Raw genomic sequence first — 19,281 nt, forward strand, 5'->3', positions numbered from 1 at the left:
ATAACATAAGTCTGGGACCCAAGGTGGAACTCATGGTGACATGCCGGAGATTGAAACAAGGTCACGACTCACGATCCATACGGGCTTACTGAGCTTGTGTAGGAAGCTGGAGTCACTGGAGCCCCGAATGCGACTGTTGGCGATTCCTTCCAAACCCTCGCGTTCGTGCGCAATGATGACTGCACTGCTTGTCGAAAGGATCAGTCTACCGTCTTAAGGTTTGGGCAGGGTCATTCACGTTGCCCTTTTGGGCTTTGAGCAACAGTGGCCGACGGCCAAGACTCCCTGGTAACACGCTCTTTAATTTCCATCAACACCGAGCGTTGTTTTGGCAGTGTCAGCTTTTGTAATATGACAAGAGAAGACGATACTGACTAGGAGTGGGGGAAGGAACGGAAGATTCAATCACTCAGATAATAATTACTGCATGAAGCCACTTCACCATGAGCCTAAATCCGTGGTACTACGATATTCTTCGCTGAACCTCGTTTTTCGACTCTGCCAGTCCATCTGTCCTAAGACGACTAATCAACAATCCTTCGGTAGGCTGTATCATCAAATTACTTTTTACCATACAAAAATGAAGTCTACTTCGAAAAAGCTCGTGGTCTCATCACAAGCCCTTCGAGAAGCCTGCTCCAGGCTCAATTTACAGCCCAACTCCTTTCTCAAAACTGCATGGGCAATCACAAGCCACGTGCACACAGACTCCGACAATGTGAATCTGGCAGATCTGCATCAGAGTGATAGTCATGAAGATGGCCTCTATGTCACGATGCGCAATCTCCACAGTGGTCCTGATCCCGTCACGGTCGGCGCCGTCTTACATCAAGTGAGCCAATCCACAGTAGCGGAAAATGCTGGTGTTTCCTTGAGACTCAGCGATTGTCCTACCCGGTTTCTCGTCACAGTGGATGAGCCACCTTCGTCAATCGCCCACATTGCTCCTGAGGAGGTGAGTAGAATTGAGAGACGCCATGTTGACACTACATCACTAATCACTTTCCAGCTTTTCTACACACTTGTGCTGTCTGATCAAGAATCAAATCAGTGCCACATCAATGTCTCCGGTGCAGCACATGAGCAAAAGATGGAGGCTGTGGTAGCCACTTTCCGAATCATCTGCCATCAACTGCTCAGTCCCAGCATTAGCTTGGATTTGGGGATCGACCAGATTGACCTGTTGCCTTTCCATGAAATAGCGCAGCTCTCCAGGTGGAATAACAACATTCAATCAGACAGTCAAGAGTGCATTCACACCGTTGTCACTGCTCATGCATTCCTTCGCCCAAGAGACTTGGCGCTCTGTGCTTGGGATGGTAGCTTCACCTACGCCGAGTTAGACTACTACTCCGAAGCTGTGGCCCGCCACTTTGTTGCCAAGGGATGGGGTCAAGGCGCCTTCATCATCTCCAAGATGCTGAAATCGCGATGGAGCATGGTTGCCATGCTCGCTATTCTAAAAGCTGGCTGCGTCTTTGTCCCTGTGGATCCTCGAGCTCCCGCAGACCGTGTGGCTGCAATTGCTAATGAGGTCTCGGCCAAGTGCCTCATCACCAACTTTGTCGACGAGACTCTACCAGACTTTGGGGATGATATCGAAATCATGGGAAACCTCCCACAAATAGCTGAGATCAGCATTACCGACGCGGAGCCACTCCCTCAGGTGGCCGCAACCGCTCTCGCAACTGCATTTTTTACTTCTGGAAGTACGGGAGTCCCCAAGGGCGTCCTGCACGAGCATCAAGCCATTTGCAACGGCATCAGAGACGTTCTTCGACCCTTTCACATCGACCAACACACCCGATGCTTGCAGTTTGCTTCTCCCGCCTTTGATGTCACAATGTCAGAGACTCTGACGATCCTTTACGCTGGAGGATGCGTATGCATTCCCAACGGTCAGGAGGTTGTTGATGACATCAACGCTAGCATGGCGAAGCTTCGAGTCACGCATGCATTCCTCACACCGACTGTCGCCGCGCAGGTCGAGCCGACAATCGCTTCCTCTCTTAGATATCTCATCGTTGGAGGTGAACCTCTGCGGAAGTCGGAGGTGATTTCGCTGAGTCCGAAGTTGAATCTCATCAACACTTATGGCGGCACTGAGATGGGCATCTGGGAGACCTCTACACTCTCATTAACACACGAGAGTGACAGTCGGAACGTGGGCCACACCGTAGGTGCCAAGATCTGGATTGTCCACCCTCATAATCACGATATCCTTCTTCCCATTGGTATGCCCGGCGAGGTTCTTGTCGAAAGCATTGCACTTGCCAGAGGCTACTACCGACCGGTCGACAGACGAGCATTCATCGACGAGCCCAAATGGCGTGGCAGATTCCCGAACCGTAACACGGCTCGGTTCTATCTCTCAGGAGACCTAGGACAGTATGAAGCTGACGGAACTCTGATGCTACTCGGTCGAAAAGACACTCAAGTGAAACTGAGAGGTCATCGTATCGAGCTGGGCGAAGTTGAACACCACCTTGGCAAGAGTCTTCCTGGCCAAGAACCCGTTGCTGAAGTCGTCAAGGACTTGGCATCATCCAAGGGCTCAACTACTCTGGTGGCCTTTGTTGTGTTCCCCGGATCTGAAGGGGAACAGCCCAGCGAACAGCAACTCTCTGCCGCGGCAGAAGCTAAGACGCGAGTCACAGTCGAGCTCTCCCGTTTGTTGCCCGCCTACATGATTCCAGCTGTTCTCATACCCATTCCCTCCGTACCTTTAACGGTATCTGGGAAGACCGACCGTCGCGTGCTCAGACTGTTGGCGCAGCGACTGTCGTCGAGCCAACTGTCAATCCTTCATGGTGCTCAAGGGGCTGTCCAAGCACTGGAGACTGAGGCTGAGCACCGATTGCAATCAGTCTGGTCTTCGACCCTCGACCTTGATCCCACCTTAATCGGAAAGAATACCTCCTTTTTCGAGCTCGGCGCAGACTCCATCGCTGCAATGAAAGCGGCCAGCGCGGCTAGAGCTATTGGTTTGCCGTTGGGCCTGTCAGACTTCTTCAGGTACCCAAAGCTTTCCGATCTAGCCAAATTTGCATCAGAAGTATCGACTGGAGCGGCTGAGAAGCAGGTGGCGCCATTCTCACTTATCCCGCTTGATGCTGCTTTGGAGTTACGCCGGGAAGCTGCTCAGCAATGTAACACCTCTCCTGCGGACGTCGAAGACCTCTACCCATGCACACCCCTTCAAGAAGGCCTGATCTCACTTTCATCCAAGCATGACACCTCAGAGGCGTACATCAGCAGGAAGGTTTTCAACCTGCCCAACCATATCAACATGTTCCAATTCGAGGAGGCATGGAACATCACGGCCCTCGCACATCCCATCCTCCGTACCAGACTTGTCAACACCGCGGACCAAGGGATGCTCCAGGCTGTGGTCAGAGGTCCTTTGTCTTGGAACTTCGGGAACGATCTGGATGCGTATTTGGCCGGAGACGCGCAACAGCCGATGACTTTCGGCACGCTACTCTGCCGATATGCCTTGATCGACGTGGACTCGGGGGCACAGAGGAGCTCAGTCTTCGTCTGGACTATTCACCATTCCATTTATGACGGATTGTCAATGTCCATCATCCAAGACGCTTTCTGGAGGGCGTACAGCGGTCAGAATATTGCCCCTTCTCCCCCTTTCGGTAACTTCATCAAGTTCGTCAACAGCATCGATACCAATGCTTCGCAGACTTTCTGGAAATCCTATCTCGATGGGCCAGACTTGTCATTCTTCCCGCCAGTCCCATCCTCCATCTCTACGCCAAAGCCCGACTCGACCGTGGTACGCGAATTTCCTTGGACTTGGAAGCCGACGAATGGTCTGAATGCATCTACGCTCTTGAAAACGGCGTGGGCTATAGTTGCGGGCAGGTATTCCGGCTCTCGGGACGTCATCTTTGGAAACACTTTGAGTGGCAGGAATACCCCGGTAACTATTCCAGGTCTCGACGTTATCACCGGGCCGACCATCGCGACCGTTCCAATTCGCATTCGCTGGGAGCCGAAGATGACAATCATGGAGCTCCTTGAGGCCGTCCAACGTCAAGAGTCCGACATGCGGCATTTTGAGCAAACCGGCCTACAAAATATCTCGCGCATCAGCTCGGATGCTCGAGGGGCATGCCAGTTCTCTTGTCTCTTCTTGGTACAGCCTCCTCCCACTGCCGACCAAGCTAGACTGGAAGAAGTCTTTGGAGTCGAGAATCGCGACAAGTCATCAGAATACGACGACCATCCTTTATCGATCGAGTGCGAAATGGGTAAGCATCAACTACGCGTCATTGCCACCTTCGACAGCCGTGTTCTGCATGAGGAGCGACTAGAGAGGATCGTCACTCTTTTCCAGCAAACGGTCTTGTACCTGAGCAGCAATTCCCAGTCCCAGGTTTCCTCTCTGAACCTGGTCACAGATGCAGACATTTATCAGATACAGGAGTGGAACGCAATACCGCCAACGGTTGTCAGGAGGCAGGCTCATGACTTGTTTCGCCACCAAGCCAGGCTGCGTTCGACTCACACTGCTCTAAGCTCTTGGGACGGTGTGATGACTTACGCTCAGCTCGATGGTGCGTCGGATCGCCTTGCGGGTCATCTCCATGCCCTCGGTGTTGGGCCGGATGTCTTGGTCCCCATCTGCTTCGAGAAGTCCATCTGGGCTGTCGTTGCGATGCTGGGTGTTTTGAAGGCTGGTGGCGCTTTTGCTGTTGTCGAGCCCTCTCATCCTCTCGACAGGAAAGAGGTCATTGTTCGGCAGCTCGGCGCCAAGGTTGCTGTCGTGGCGCCATCGACTGAGTCACTGTTCCCATCGGGCTGTGTAAACACTCTTGTCGTCTGTGACGCTTCTATATTAAAGCTGCCACTGCCCAAGAGGCCCTTACCGAATGGCAGCCCAGACAACGCTATGTATGTCATCTTCACATCTGGATCGACGGGCACTCCAAAGGGGTGTGTGACGGAGCATTGGGCCTTCTGCTCCGCCATGTACGAGTTTGGCCATGACAGCGGGTTACGATCCGACGGACAGGTTCTGCAATTCGCTTCCTACAGCTTCGATACCAGCTCGGAAGAGATCTTCTGTACCCTCTTTGCAGGTGCTACCCTCCACATTCCTTCGGAAGCATCACGAATCAACGACCTGGCCGGTGAGATCCGTCGGACCAAGACCAACTGGGCAGAGCTCAACCCTAAGGTTGCTTCACTTCTCACTCCTGAAGAAGTTCCTTCCCTCAAGACCATCATCCTTGGAGGTGATCGATCTCACGGGAGTGATGTCAGCCGATGGCCTGAGAGCACCAACCTCCTCAACTCATATGGTTGTACGGAGGCATCTGTCACATCTACCCTTATTCCTCTCAACAGACGCAGCAACGAGGAGCCTCCCATCGGCAAAGGCGTGGGCTGCAACCTTTGGGTCGTTGATCCGGATAATCATGACAAGCTCGTTCCTGTCGGTGCGCCGGGCGAGCTTCTGATCGAGGGGCCGGGCCTTGCTCGTGGCTATCTCGGGGACCCCGAGCGCACCGCGAAGTCATTCATCTTCGACCCGGCTTGGTCCAAAGACGGATCGGGAAGACGGCGTCGCTTCTACAAGACTGGTGATCTTGTGCACGCCAATGACGAGGGTGCTGTTTTCTACCATGGTCGCAAAGATACGCAGATCAAACTCCGAGGTCAGCGCGTCGAGCTTGGGGAAATCGAGCATCAGCTGGCTCAGGCACTCCCAGAGTTCGATGTATCTGCCGAGATCGCCACAATGCAGGCCAACAGCCAGGCTCCAGACACACTCGTCGGATTCATCGTCTTCCCCAACGACGAGGAGCAATCTGCCGAAGTCACTACATGTCTAGATGCTACGACTGTGGAGAAGCTAGTTACCATCAGACCCAAGCTCATCGCAGATCTCTCGCGCTCTCTGCCAGCTTACATGGTCCCAACTCTGTTTGTTCCCATGAACAGAATGCCCTTGACAATCTCAGCCAAGGCAGATCGCCGAAAGCTTCGTGCACTTGCGCAAGGACTGAGCCCTGAAGACCTTGCCCTCTTGCAGGGAACCTCGGATGTCAAGGAGCAGCCGCAGTCCCAAGCTGAGGTCAACATGCAGACGGTCTGGGCTGGAGTTCTCGGCGTCAAGACTGAGACGATTGGTCTCGACGACAACTTCTTCCGAATTGGCGGAGATTCAATTACTGCCATGAAGATGGTCCCCGCTGCACGTCAATTCGGTCTTCACATCTCTGTTGCCCACGTTTTCCGAGCTCCCATCTTGAGGGATCTGGCTTCTCAAGCCGCCGCGAGTGGCCAACAGTCCCAGATCGAAAAGATCCCTGTTTTCTCTCTCATTAACCAAGGTGAGAAGGAATCAATCATCGTTGAGGTAGCTAAGCAATGTGGTGTACGACCCGAGGAGGTCGAGGATGTCTATCCTTGCACACCTCTTCAGGAGGGACTTATGTCGCTTTCCGCGAAGCAGCATGGATCGTACATCATGCGTCAAGTTTTGGTGCTGTCGACTGATATTCGAATGGCCGACTTTCACCAGGCTTGGGAGCAGGTTGTCCAGGCGCACCCGATCTTGCGGACACGGATTGTCAGTGTTGGTTCCAACATGTATCAAGCCATCACCACTCGATCACTCTCCTGGGACACGAGCATCGACCTTGACCACTACATCGCCCACGATGACTCTCGCGAGGTCGAATTCGGGGCACCTCTCAGCCGATACGCCATCATCCCCTATTATGACCGATTCTTTTTCGTCTGGACGCTGCACCACTGTATCTATGATGGCTGGTCGCTCCCACTTCTCCTCAGCGACCTCTCCAAGGCATACAACAAGATCTCGCACGGAGACTCGGACATTCCAGGATTCAATGCCTTTATCAAGCATCTAAATGGGTTGGACAAGACCGAATCAGACACCTTCTGGTCATCTTACCTCGAGGGGCCGAGTACCACTTTCCCTGCTTCACTCCTCCCGAACCAGACTGCTCAACCTAGTGCGACGCATGACGAGAGTATGGGCTTCGCTGTCAACGCCATTGATGGCATCACTTCGTCAACCATTCTACGTGCTGCTTGGGCTCTGCTCACGCGAAGCTACACTGGCGATTCGGATGTGGTCTTCGGCATGACAGTCAACGGCCGCAACGCGCCTGTTCCTGGCATCGATCGAATGAGTGGCCCGACCATTGCTACTGTTCCTGTCCGTGTCCGCTGGGATTCGAAGGGAAGCAACACCATCCGTTCCTTGCTCGAGTCAGTGCAGCAAGATGCCACAACTATGATTCCCTTTGAGCAGACAGGCCTACAACACATTTCTCGTCTCCATGAGGACGCTCAAGCTGCTTGTCAGTTTGGTACCCTTTTCGTTGTCCAACAAGACGACAGTGAGGAAGACGAAGCTGTCGCGAGTATCATGGAGCTCTACGACGCTTCCGAGGACACTTCGGCCCAGTTCACCACCCAGCCATTGTTGGTCGAGTGCGTCGTGGGGGCTTCATCAAAGACCGTTACCCTTCGAATGAGTTACGACCCGAAGCTACTGGACTCTTTCCTCGTTTCTGGAATGGCGAAGCAGTTCAGACACATTCTCTCCCAGCTCGTCGAAACTGAGAACCTCGACAAGCCAATCGGTGATCTCCATCTCATCAACCCAGCCGATCATGAGCAGGTCATCAAGTGGAACGAGGGACGAGTCTGCCCCATTCAGAAGACTGTGCACGACCTTGTGGGTGCTGCCACCGTGGTCAATGCTACACGCCCTGCCATTAGTGCCTGGGACGGAGAGATGACGTACGCAGAACTTGAGTCGGCATCTTCGCAAGTTGCTGGTCGACTTCGCAGTGTCGGTGTTGGTAGCAGTGGTCAAGGTGAAATGGTATTATTGTGCTTTGAGAAGTCTCGATGGGCCATCGTCTCGGCACTCGCAATCCTCAAGGCTGGCGCGGCTTTTGTTGCTCTTGACCCAGCCCAGCCGAATGACAGACTTGCAACGATCATGAAGCTATCGAAAGCTCGCCTTGTCTTGACTTCCAAGGGCTTAGAGGAACGCTTGACTCGACTATCCAAGAACACGCCCAATGTTGTATGCACCTCGGAGCTTGTTGCTTTGGCAGACACCGCCGCTCCCTTCGTCAAGCGGCACAGAGCTTCTGGCAGTGATGCCCTCGTCAAGGGAGTCTTCTCGTCGCCTGAAGATCTTGCCTACGTTATCTTCACTTCCGGCAGTACTGGCGTCCCCAAGGGTGTCATGATCAGTCACCGCGCGGCATCTTCGAGTATGATGGCTCATGCTGAGCGATTTGGGGTCGACTCCTCCAGTCGCACGTTACAGTTCTCGTCCCTAACATTTGACGCCTGCATCTTTGAGATCTTTACAACGCTTGCTACCGGCGGCTGTATCTGTATGCCTTCAGATGCTCAACGTGTGGATGATCTCGCAGCAGCTATCAACTCTTACTCCATCAACACCGTTATGCTTACTCCGTCCGTTCTGGCGCTGCTGTCCCCAGAGGACACGCCTTCACTTCGCTCCATCATTTTCATCGCCGAACAAGTCACCGACAATGATATTTCACGCTGGTCTAGCCAATGTCGCATCCAAAATGGGTACGGGCCTACAGAATGTACTGTCGTCTGTGTCGTCAATCCCGATCTTCGGGACGGTGGTCGCATCGGTCACGCTGTTGGTTGTCGTGCCTGGGTCGTCGATGCCGATAACATCGACAAGCTGGTACCGATCGGGTGTGCTGGCGAGCTCCTCATTGAAGGACCCAGTCTTGCCATTGGGTACCTGAACGACGCCGAGCGCACGGCAGAATCTTTCATCTTCAGTCCTGCTTGGGCACTCAGCGATGAGCCTTCGGCGACGCGCCGTTTCTACAGGACGGGTGACTTGGTGCGGCAGACAAGCAATGGCTCCTTCATCTACCTCGGACGTAAGGATACTCAGGTCAAGCTTCGTGGTCAGAGGATCGAGCTTGGGGAGATTGACTTCCACATTCGCCGTGCTCTTCCATCAGCCACTGTACGCTCAGACATTGTTGATCTTCAGCAGCAAAAGGCTGGCAGCGGAACGCTCAAGGCCCTCGCTGCCTTTGTCGTCCTTGAAGGCGTTGACGTGAACATTGAGAGCAATGCTGGTATAAGCGCTGATTCACTCAAACAGGTCGGAGAAGCTGCCTCGACCGCTGTCGCTGAGCTGGCTCGCTCAGTGCCACCCTACATGGTCCCTTCGATCTTCATCCCCATCTCCAAGATGCCTCTCACGGTCTCCGGAAAGACGGATCGGCAAAAGCTCAAGATCATCGCAGCCAAGATCCCCCACAAGCATCTCGACACCTTGCGAGCCCTTCAGCGCGGAGCAACAGGCGATGGACCCAAGGTTGCACCTCGTAACGATGTTGAAAGGCGCATGCAATCCGCTTGGTCAACCGTTCTCCAGCTGGACCCCGAGAGCATTGGCACCAATGACAGCTTCTTCCGCCTCGGTGGAGACTCCATCTCCGCGATGAAGCTTGTCACAGCTGCGCGATCAGTCGGCATCTCCATCACTGTGTCCGACATCTTCCAGACACCCGTTTTGGCCAATCTTTGCCGGTGCAGTAGCAACGAGAGCGATGAGATTGAGCTCATTGCGCCATTTTCTCTCATTCCAGCATACGACACTCTCATGCATCAGGAAGCTGCCCGGCAGTGCGGTGTGGCTCCCGAGGCCCTCGAGGACTTGTATCCTTGCACTCCACTTCAACAAGGTCTCATTTCGCTCTCGGTCAAGGAGGAGGGATCTTACATCGTTCGTGAGATCTTCCGCCTGCGCAGTGTTCGCGTGAGCCGGTTCCAGAAAGCGTGGGAGTACGTCGCAAACATCCACCCCATTCTTCGCACCCAACTCGTGCACCTGGACACCTATGGAACTCTCCAGGCGGTGATCAGCACTAAACAGGCAATGCGATGGCGCACGGCGTCCTCTTTGGAGGAGTACCTTGCCCAAGATGAGAAAGAGACAATGGGCCTGGGTACGGCTCTCAGCAGGTACGGTCTTGTGTTGCCGACCAACCCGGCAGATGATGCCATCTTCATCTGGACTGCTCATCACGCCATGTACGATGGTTGGTCGATGCCCATCATCAAGGAGGCGGTTGCCACAGCGTACATGGAAGTGATGCTCCCTGAGGCTCCTGCTTTCAACACATTCATCAAGCACATCCAGGGAGTTGATGCCACCGCTGCTCAGTCATTCTGGAAGTCTTACTTTGACGAAGCAGGCGCTTCTCCTTTCCCTGCTGTCCCTCATGGGTCTTCTCTGGAGTTCCGAGCCGACAGGTCCGAGAAGGTAAATCTGTCGTGGAAGTCACAGCAACGCGATGGAGTTACCGTCTCGACTCTGTTACGTGCGGCATATGCCATCGTCGTTGGGACGTACACCAGTTCCTCTGATGTTGTCTTTGGCACAACATTGAGTGGCCGCAATGTTCCTGTCCCTCGTGTTGAGACTATCGTTGGCCCAACTATTACGACTGTACCAGTCCGCTTGTCCTGGGATGCCAATATGACAGCAGAAGAGCTCCTCCAGAACGCCCAGCGCCAGGCCACGGAGATGATGCCTTTTGAGCAGATGGGTCTGGTCAATATTGCCAAGATCAGTGAGTCGGCCAAGCTATCGTGTCAATTCCAGAGCATCTTTGTCGTCCAGCCTGAGAGAGACGACGATAGCCCTGCTTGCGAGAGTCTCTTTGGTGACCAGCTCAGCAACACCTCCAGACGCGATGAGGCTGCTTCACCTCAGACTTACCCACTAGGCATTGAAGCGACGGTCGAGAACAATGAGCTTGAATTGTCTGCCACCTATGACAGTCGCATCATTGATCCCCCCGAGATGCGCCGCATCTTGCACCAGATCGGGCATGCCGCCTCACTCCTCGACCAAAACCCCAACGTTCCGATCTCGGCGTTGAACCTGGCTGGCAAGTCAGACTTGTCTCAGATCCAGGCATGGAACGCTCGTGGTCCTCCAGCTGGAGCACGAGAGGCCGTGTATACCATCATCGGTCGCAACCCTTCCTCGGCACCCGCTGTCAGTGCCTGGGATGGCGACTTGTCATATGCCGACTTGACCAGACTCTCCAATGGCTTGGCCCATCGCCTCCGCAGCATGGGAGTTGGCATTGGCGCCGAGACTGTGGTTGCCTTCAGCCACGGGAAGTCTAAATGGATTCCAGTTATCATGCTTGGTATCCTAAAGGCAGGCGGTGCGTTCGTTGCTTTGGATGCGGCTCAGCCTGAAAGCCGCCTCAAGTTCATCGTCGAAGAAGCCAGGATCAGCGTCCTTCTCACTTCACCTGAGCTGGCAAAACTCCCCTCATTAGCAAATCTGCCTGTCACTCCAGTCTTCCCAGCGTCGCTGGAATACTCGACCGAGGAGAAAGAGACCACGCCGCCACCTGCTCACAGTGTCTCTCTGCCTGACTCCTTGGCGTATGTTGTCTTCACGTCTGGCAGCACAGGTGTGCCAAAGGGAGTGATGGTGTCTCATTCTGCTACAGCTTCCAGCACTTTGGCTCACGGCTCCGCCATGGGAATCACTTCCGAGAGTCGAGTCTTGCAATTCGCCTCCTACACTTTCGACGCCTCTGTGCTCGAGGTACTTGGCACACTGCTCGCTGGGGCTTGTGTCTGCATTCCATCGCCGGAGGAAGCTTCAGAAGATCTGAATGCAGCAGTCAGGAAGTATGGCGTCGACTTCGCTGCTCTCTCCCCCCGAGTTGCTTCTCTACTTCGTCCCAAGGAGGTCCCGGCTATCAAGGCTATTGCACTGGGTGCTGAGGTTGTGACAAGCTCAGATATTCAGCGATGGGAGGGCCGCCGTGTCAGTAATGGTTATGGCCCAACCGAGTGCACCGTTGTGTGCGTCTTGGAGTCCAACAATCACAAGCCTGGACGCATTGGAAGAGGTGTTGGTTGTATCTGCTGGATTGTGGACCCCGAAGATCCGAACAAGCTGGCACCCGTTGGCGCGCCTGGAGAACTGCTCATTGAGGGACCTTGTCTTGCTCGCGGGTATCTTCATCAGGAAGAGAAGACCCGCGCCGCCTTCGTGCAGGACCTTGCCTGGACTCGAGCTTTCCCCAATCCTGGCAGTAGGGCCAGACGCTTCTATAAGACCGGCGACATTGTAAGATACGACTCAGATGGTGGCATCTTGTTCATTGGCCGAAAGGACAACCAAGCCAAGCTCAGGGGCCAGCGCATTGAGCTCAGCGAAGTTGAACATCATATGCGTCGCGCTATGCCTGAGTGCCACATCGTCGCCGATATCGTTAGCTTCCCCCAGCAGAAGAACGACTCCATGGCCTTGGTTGCATTTGTCGTTCCTTCGAGCAGTAAGGCGTCGGGCAACTCCCTTGGATCCATGCTCCCACTCGACAGCAAAGCAGTCAAGGCCTTCGCTCAATCTTGGTCGAAGGCAACCGTGGAGATGTCTCACGCAGTGCCGCTGTACATGGTTCCAACGCTCTATATCCCTCTTGGCGCAATCCCGCTCACCTCGTCGAGCAAGGTCGATCGCCGCAGGCTACAGGCCATCGTCGCAGATGTTACTGTCGAGCAATTGGAACTTCTTCGTGGCGTTCAAGGTGTCAAAGAAGCTCCTCGCTCTTCTCTAGAGAAGAGCATGGTGTCTGCCTGGGCACAGGTCCTTGGACTTGATACGAGTAAAATTGGCATCCGGGACAGTTTCTTCCGTCTTGGAGGTGATTCCATCACGGCTATGCGCCTCGTGCCAATCTTGGCTGAGGGTGGTCTCACGCTCCGTGTCTCTGATGTCTTCAAGTATCCCGTCTTGGCCAGTTTGTGTCGCCATCTCCAAGGGGATGAAGATCGCACAGATGGTTCGTCCTCGACAGATGAGTGGTCAGATCTTGGCGGTAGTCAAGATCTCACCCCAGACGCTGAGCATACTGATGATGGTGAGGCCCTGCAAGTTGCCATCGCCGACATCGCCATTAGTACCGAAGTGTCTTCCACGACACAGACTTCTTCAAGCAGTCCAGCCGAGTATCACATCACACCCGCTTCAGACTTCCAGGCTCTTGCATTCGAGTTCTCTCAGCTCCGAAACCGCGGCTTCGTGAACTACTTCGTACTCCGCTTCCTCGATCGCTTCAGTCATGAACGCATCCGCAACGCGTGCACACAACTGGTTCAGCACCATTCGATCCTTCGCACCAAGCTCAAGCTCGCCAACGGCCGACTCTGGCAGCTTGCTGCTTCGGAATCCTCCTTCCAGCCCGCTTTCGAGTTCTTCCGCGTCACTTCGGATGACGTTGTCTCCTTCACGACACGCTTGATCGAGACTGACGAGGCTCGTCGCTTGGGTTCCGATGAGATTCCTACCAAGTTCTTCATCGTCGAGTCCGCCTCGCAAACCCAACTTGTCATGAGACTTGCTCACACCCACTACGACGGCCTGTCCTTCCCACTTCTCCTTCAGACGCTTTCTCAGGCTCTGAAGCGCAGTGAGCTAGCTCCCGAAGTCTCATTCGCCAAGTTCTCTTCCAGTATCCAGGCTCTTCCTTCTCGACAGTCCTTGTCATACTGGCGACGCCTCCTTGACAACTCGCAAATGACTCCAGTCATTACCCCTGCTGCCATCACCGCCAATGACGGAATTGAGGGTCACATTACTCGACTTGTGACCTTGCCAAATCTTTCTCAGGCCAGCGTGACCTTCGCTAGCGTTCTCAAAGCCGCCTGGGCCATCGTCCTTGCCCAGCACTCGAGTCTATCTGACGTTGTCTTTGGTTGCCTTGTGTCTGGTCGCTTCGCTCCGGTCCCTGGCATCGAGTCTGTGGTGGGACCTTGCGTCAATCTGTCTCCTGTCCGCGTCAACAACATCTTGAAGAATACCAGCACGCGCACTTTCCTGCAAGCCGTCCACGCTCAGCACACCAAGAGCATGGAGCATGAGCACGTTGGATTCCGTCGCATCATCACGGGAGCCACGTCTTGGCCAGCCCGGACCTCCTTCGCGGGCGCGTCCATCGTCCAGCACCAGAATATCCCATTGGCCGCCGAGCTGAACGAGACAACGCCTGACCTACCTTTTGAATTGAGCGCCAAGGGAGGTACCTCGAATGCTGCTGCTATCTGGATCATCACGACTTCCCGCCCCTCGGAGGGCCTTTTGAGTATTGAGCTTACCCACGCCCTCAATACGATCAACCACAACACCGCCGAAACTCTTCTGCAGGCACTGTGTGTCGCTATTGAGCACTTCGGCCACCACTGGGACTCGGAAGCACCGCTTCCTGACACTCGAAGCCAGAAGACGAGGACGAACAATGTGCCACTCTTGCCGGGCGGCCCATCTGGCAATGACGATGAGTCTGTCGCGTCTTCCGACATGCAGAGTCCTGACGAGCATGCACGTGCCGTCGTCAACCAGGCGTGGAGCTTGCTGCAAAAGGCTCATTCCCGAGACACATCGTCAGAAGAAACCCCTAACTCCATGTTCGAGGTGTGGAATGACAACCTCGTCGCTGTGGCTTTGAAGGGCATATATGAAAGCCTGGACGTGTTCCTCGATCTTGAGCAACTTCTTCAGCATCCGACGAGGGACTCACAAGCAGGCTTGCTTGCTTCTCTGGGCTTTTGAGATTTTTGCTTGTAATTACCGTGTTATTCTTTTCTTTATATCTCTGTTAAAAGAAGGAGAAAAAATGTCTTGGTTGTCTCCCGAGAGCAGTGCTTGACTGCTAGGATGGCGTTTGGTCCTCTGCGCGGTAGATAGGAGCTTGGCGTAAATTTAATTCCTTATTGACCGTCTTTGGACCCCGCAACTTCGCGTTCCAGCTGAATTGTCCGTTGCGCCAACTGAAAACAAGCCTTAAAATGTGGAGTTGTGAAGACTGAATTCCAGTTGTGCTTGTTCATAAAGCGCGACCATACCAAATGGGGATCGTGTTTCGACAATGCCAAGATGTACGACTTTATGCCGCTTTTCCGGCCGTATCCCGACGGTCTTTCAACGTTAATGATGGCCCCCGAACACAGCCACAATCAGGAAAGTATCGACACCACATCTCCATCTGCCTCAAGATATCGCCAGTGTGTCTCTCTTGAGGGTTGCTGCAGTGTGTCTCGGCCCCTACGCACCACCGTCCGACACAATTCGTTTCCCCAAGTCCAACCGAAAACTGAGAATGGTCTTTTTGGGCCGGCCGTCAGAGGCGTGCTACCCCTGTCGCAAGGGAAGACTCAGGGTTCGTACTCCATCTTGTTCCTAAATCCCCCCTCCGACTGGTCCGCTCGTATCTTCAGCCCCGAGCCTCGACCCGTCAGTCCCTCTGGCGGTCTGTACGACACCACGGCACGCACACTTCTGTGTGCTGTTGTCCAGCGCGTTATAACAACCAACATGAACCACACTCTTCGGATATGAGCCAAGGCTGACATTTGTCTCTTTCCGTTCTCGTTCTGCAGTGTGATCGCCTGCAGCCCGGATGTACCCAGTGCTCCCGAAAGCAGATAGTTTGCCCCGGCTACAGGGATCCTTCGGAATTCTACTTTAGAGACGAAACCGCCAACGCTGCTTTTAAGGTCCAGAACAGGAAACCAAGGAGGCGTTTGCCCGCCAAAACGAAGCAGCAATCGCAATCAGTGGCGGAAGCAGATGCGCAGAAGCAACATGCAGGTTCGAGCGGTACTCCAACCATAGCGGCCACACCAAGGCAAGCTGTTGGGGCTTTGGTCAATCACTGGTCTCCATCAAGTTCATCGTCCTCAACTCCACCGTCCGACGGTGAGGTGGTTCGCTATCGAACAATCTCGTCGCCTATCAAGGATTTAGCACGCACTTATTTCATGACCGACTACATAGCGACTTCGCCATTTGATTATCTACCTAAACTCTGCCCTTATGGATTGACAGGAAACGATGCCATGTCAGCGTCAATACTGGCTGCCAGCTTTGCAAGTCTGTCGCTGAAGATATCGGATCCAAAACTCATGAAGCAGGCTAGAGTCCAATACGCCAGCGCACTATGTCAAACGAATCAAGCACTTAGCTCTCCGAAACTTGCCGTCGAGGATAGTACTCTAGCTGCCGTTCTGCTCCTGGGACTGTTCGAGGCCATCGTCTTTTCCGGCCAGCAGTCTATGGATAGCTGGAACCAGCACACGCTTGGATCCGTAGAGTTATTACGCCTGCGTGGAAGTCAGCAATTCGAGACCGCCCTCGGCCGCAAGCTTTTTGTTCACTCTGCAAATAACATCCGCACGAGTTGCGCGCACAGTAAAACACCTGTCCCGACCCGATTCATAGCGCTTTACGATGATGCGCAGCCGTATCTTGATCACAACGATCCCTTCCTCAGAGTCACCCCTGTTCTCGACAGAGTCGCCATGCTACGGTCAAGAATAGCCTATTTGGAGGACTCAGAGAGACATGAGGTTCTTGTCGAAGCTCTGGATCTGGACGCGGCGACAGCGAAGCTTGGGCAAGAAGTCTCGGCAGAGTGGAGGTTCACGGCAAGGAACCCGTATGAGAAGGCACCAATGACATACAAGGGAATATCTTTCCGCTATCCTTCCCTTCGAGCGTTGCGGTACTGGAACTCCTTAAGGATCATTCGCATGTTTCTCAACGACCTTATTTGGATGCAGGCATCCTTGATCCTCGCTCAGGGGCCGACATCAGCCAGTGTAGACTACTTTGCCATGCAGGAGGCCGCGACGCGGAAAATGTCAACTCTGGTGGTCGAGGTACTCGCCAGTTGTGGCGAATATCTAGAGACAACGGAAGACCGATTTTCCGTGACGGCGAGATGCTTGATCTGGCCATTATCGGTCATTGCTGAGATATCCATCACGCCCCCAGACGCCCGGCGATTCGCTCTCGACTGCTTGGGCCGGCTGAGCCGCGACGGCCGTATCCCACGACCGATTGAAGTCGCAAACACAATGATGGGCCTCCAGGCAGACTGGTAAGTGCTTATCTCACCTGTCACACTACTCGAACCATTCTTGTTGAGGTCTCGCCCAGGTTTTACATGTATCTTCTTGGATGAAACCTGTGAATATCTGTATCATTTCCAGTATTGACTGGTGTACAGCTCAACTCACACATAAGTCAGATGGACCTGGATTGGAAGTACGTATACAATACCTTGACTTCAATGCCAACGGTTGCCGGGAGTTGTTGGCAAGCCACAATATGGCTTGCAACCGGCTCAAGACTACTGCAATTTCTCGATTGAGAGAACTATCGGTCACTCGCACCTGTGTCGATAGTAGGCCAGTGTCGAATGTTGATTGCCAAGGTTGCGCGCAACACAGCAGTGCACCATGCACATTGCTGAGAATAAAGAAACATACAGGTTTTGCTCTTGGTAGGTCATTTTCGAAGGCAACCGATGTTAAGGCAGGGTCAAAGGGAGTTCGCTAACTATTCCATAAAAGATATCGACCGTGGATTCAGGAAGCCGAGACCATCTCTCATTCCTTCCACTGGTGGCCATTTGCTCCATTCGTGCGCCCCTCATATTGGTAGCGCTCCTCAAGCTTGAAGTACTTGTTGAAACCGACCCCCTCGCAAACCTCAGCGTAGGACAGAATCGTCGGGGGCTTTCCCACGAGGAAGGAACCTTTCAACGCCTCTAAAGCCTCGCGAATACTCTTCAATTTTGCGGCAACCAAAGTCCACGGGTATGCAACTCCGCAGTACCCGAGCTTGCCCAGGTCTTGCGCAGACAAGTTCTCCGTCTTACCACCCTCAATGATGTTGGCAAAGACAGGGAAGTCGAGATCGTTTCTCAGGCGTTCCATGGTCTCGCGATCGGGGAGCGCCTCGACAAAGACGGCATCCACTCCAATCTCAATCGCCTTCCGAGCTCTGGTGAGAGCTTCGTCGTATCCGTGGATGAGACTATCGGTCCGAGCCATGATCCACATGTCCACCCCTTCGTCTCTGGCATCAACTGCGGCCTGCCATCGGGCGTAAGCCTCGCTTCTAGAGACCACGCTCTTGCCAGCAGTGTGGCCGCATCCTGAAGAACTTTTAGATATATTCAATTTCTTCATCACTGGTGATGTTGGATCATACTTTTTGGCCAAGACTGGTCCTCTATCATAATGCCAGCAGCTCCTGCGGCCGCAAATCTACGTAGATACAGTCAGCATGATCACCAAATTGGTTTCCAGGTGGGCGAAAATCAAGCTTACCCCTCAACGGTCCTCTTCACATTCATCGGACCGCCGTATCCAGTATCACCATCCACAAGGACGGGAACTTTGACTTCTCTGACAACTTCCTGAACCTTTGCAGCAACTTCCTGGAAAGCTATGTATCCAGTATCTGGGAGGCCAAACGCAGAAGCCATGGCATACCCAGCCAGGAAAACCAGAGGGAAGCCAGCCTCTTCACAAAGTCTTGAACTCAAGGCATCGTAGCTGCATACGTGAGCAAGGATCTTGGAAGGGTCTTCGTGCGCCTCTTGCATCATGGCTCGAATCTTGGTTGCCTGGAGGGACGGAATCCCTCCACGACAATTATCTAGTTTCAGTATTGCTTTCTTGTCGCTTCTATCGATGGTCGGACCATTGCTTGCGTCGAAGTGAAACGGGTAGGGAGTGGTGTTGACGATGGACCTAGACATTTTGACTGTGGGGAATCGTTTGATATGAGACTTCTTGGTACCTAGAAGGCTATCGATATTGATATTGCTGTCAAGCTTGCATGATTCTCTTCGTCAAGCGATTTTCCTAGCTTATATACACAAACTCCCACACCTCACCACCATCTATGCAGCACCTCTTAGAGCTCCGGCTATCGGAGTGAAAGACTTGTAGCATTCACAGTCAGACCAATTTTCGAAGCCTCAAACGATGAGAAGCTCGCCGTGTGACACTCGACTTGTGCCCGAATCGCACAGTCTGATGGAACAGTGTTTCCGAGTGCCGAGAAGAGCAAAGTTCGGATGATGTCAGCGCAGACAGCGAAAACGGACCGAAGCGGATAATCACGGACTGTCACGGGCATTGGCGCTATCTAGCGGATCGGAGCGGGGTTCTACGGCAGTTGTTACCCTCGCTTCACCAAACCTCCAGACCACCAGCATCGAGAGCGGACACCCGTTCTTGTATCCTGAATCTGCCAATAGGCTCATTGAGTAGGGGTAAGAGAAGATGACAAGCAAGATTTCATGAATGATTGGGATGTTCGGGGCTGACTTGTCCAGCACCCAGTCGAATCTCCTATCCTGACTTGATGCTTGTTGC

The 19,281-nt window shown here is 53.6% G+C and overlaps 3 protein-coding genes across 3 annotated transcripts; 2 read left to right on the plus strand and 1 right to left on the minus strand.

The window, feature by feature from the left end:
- Positions 1-580: 580 nt before the first annotated feature.
- CABS01_05720 (uncharacterized protein) lies at positions 581-14,659 on the plus strand (the record flags this gene model as incomplete). The annotated part of the gene is made up of 2 exons (XM_060539088.1): positions 581-955; positions 1,010-14,659. The coding sequence occupies 2 exons, from the start codon at positions 581-583 to the stop codon at positions 14,657-14,659; spliced, it is 14,025 nt and encodes a 4,674-aa protein (XP_060405350.1).
- Positions 14,660-15,206: 547 nt separating this feature from the next.
- CABS01_05721 (C6 zinc finger domain-containing protein) lies at positions 15,207-16,992 on the plus strand (the record flags this gene model as incomplete). Its single annotated transcript, XM_060539089.1, has 2 exons — positions 15,207-15,266; positions 15,487-16,992. 2 exons carry the CDS (start codon positions 15,207-15,209, stop codon positions 16,990-16,992), a joined length of 1,566 nt encoding a protein of 521 aa, XP_060405351.1.
- A 507-nt stretch (positions 16,993-17,499) lies between these two features.
- CABS01_05722 (methylisocitrate lyase) lies at positions 17,500-18,659 on the minus strand (the record flags this gene model as incomplete). The annotated part of the gene is made up of 3 exons (XM_060539090.1): positions 17,500-18,050; positions 18,107-18,162; positions 18,226-18,659. 3 exons carry the CDS (start codon positions 18,657-18,659, stop codon positions 17,500-17,502), a joined length of 1,041 nt encoding a protein of 346 aa, XP_060405352.1.
- Positions 18,660-19,281: the final 622 nt, after the last annotated feature.

The sequence above is a fragment of the Colletotrichum abscissum genome (genome assembly GCF_030869225.1).
Source record: "Colletotrichum abscissum strain IMI 504890 chromosome Unknown Scaffold_11.1, whole genome shotgun sequence".
Classification (NCBI taxonomy): Eukaryota; Fungi; Ascomycota; class Sordariomycetes; order Glomerellales; family Glomerellaceae; genus Colletotrichum; species Colletotrichum abscissum.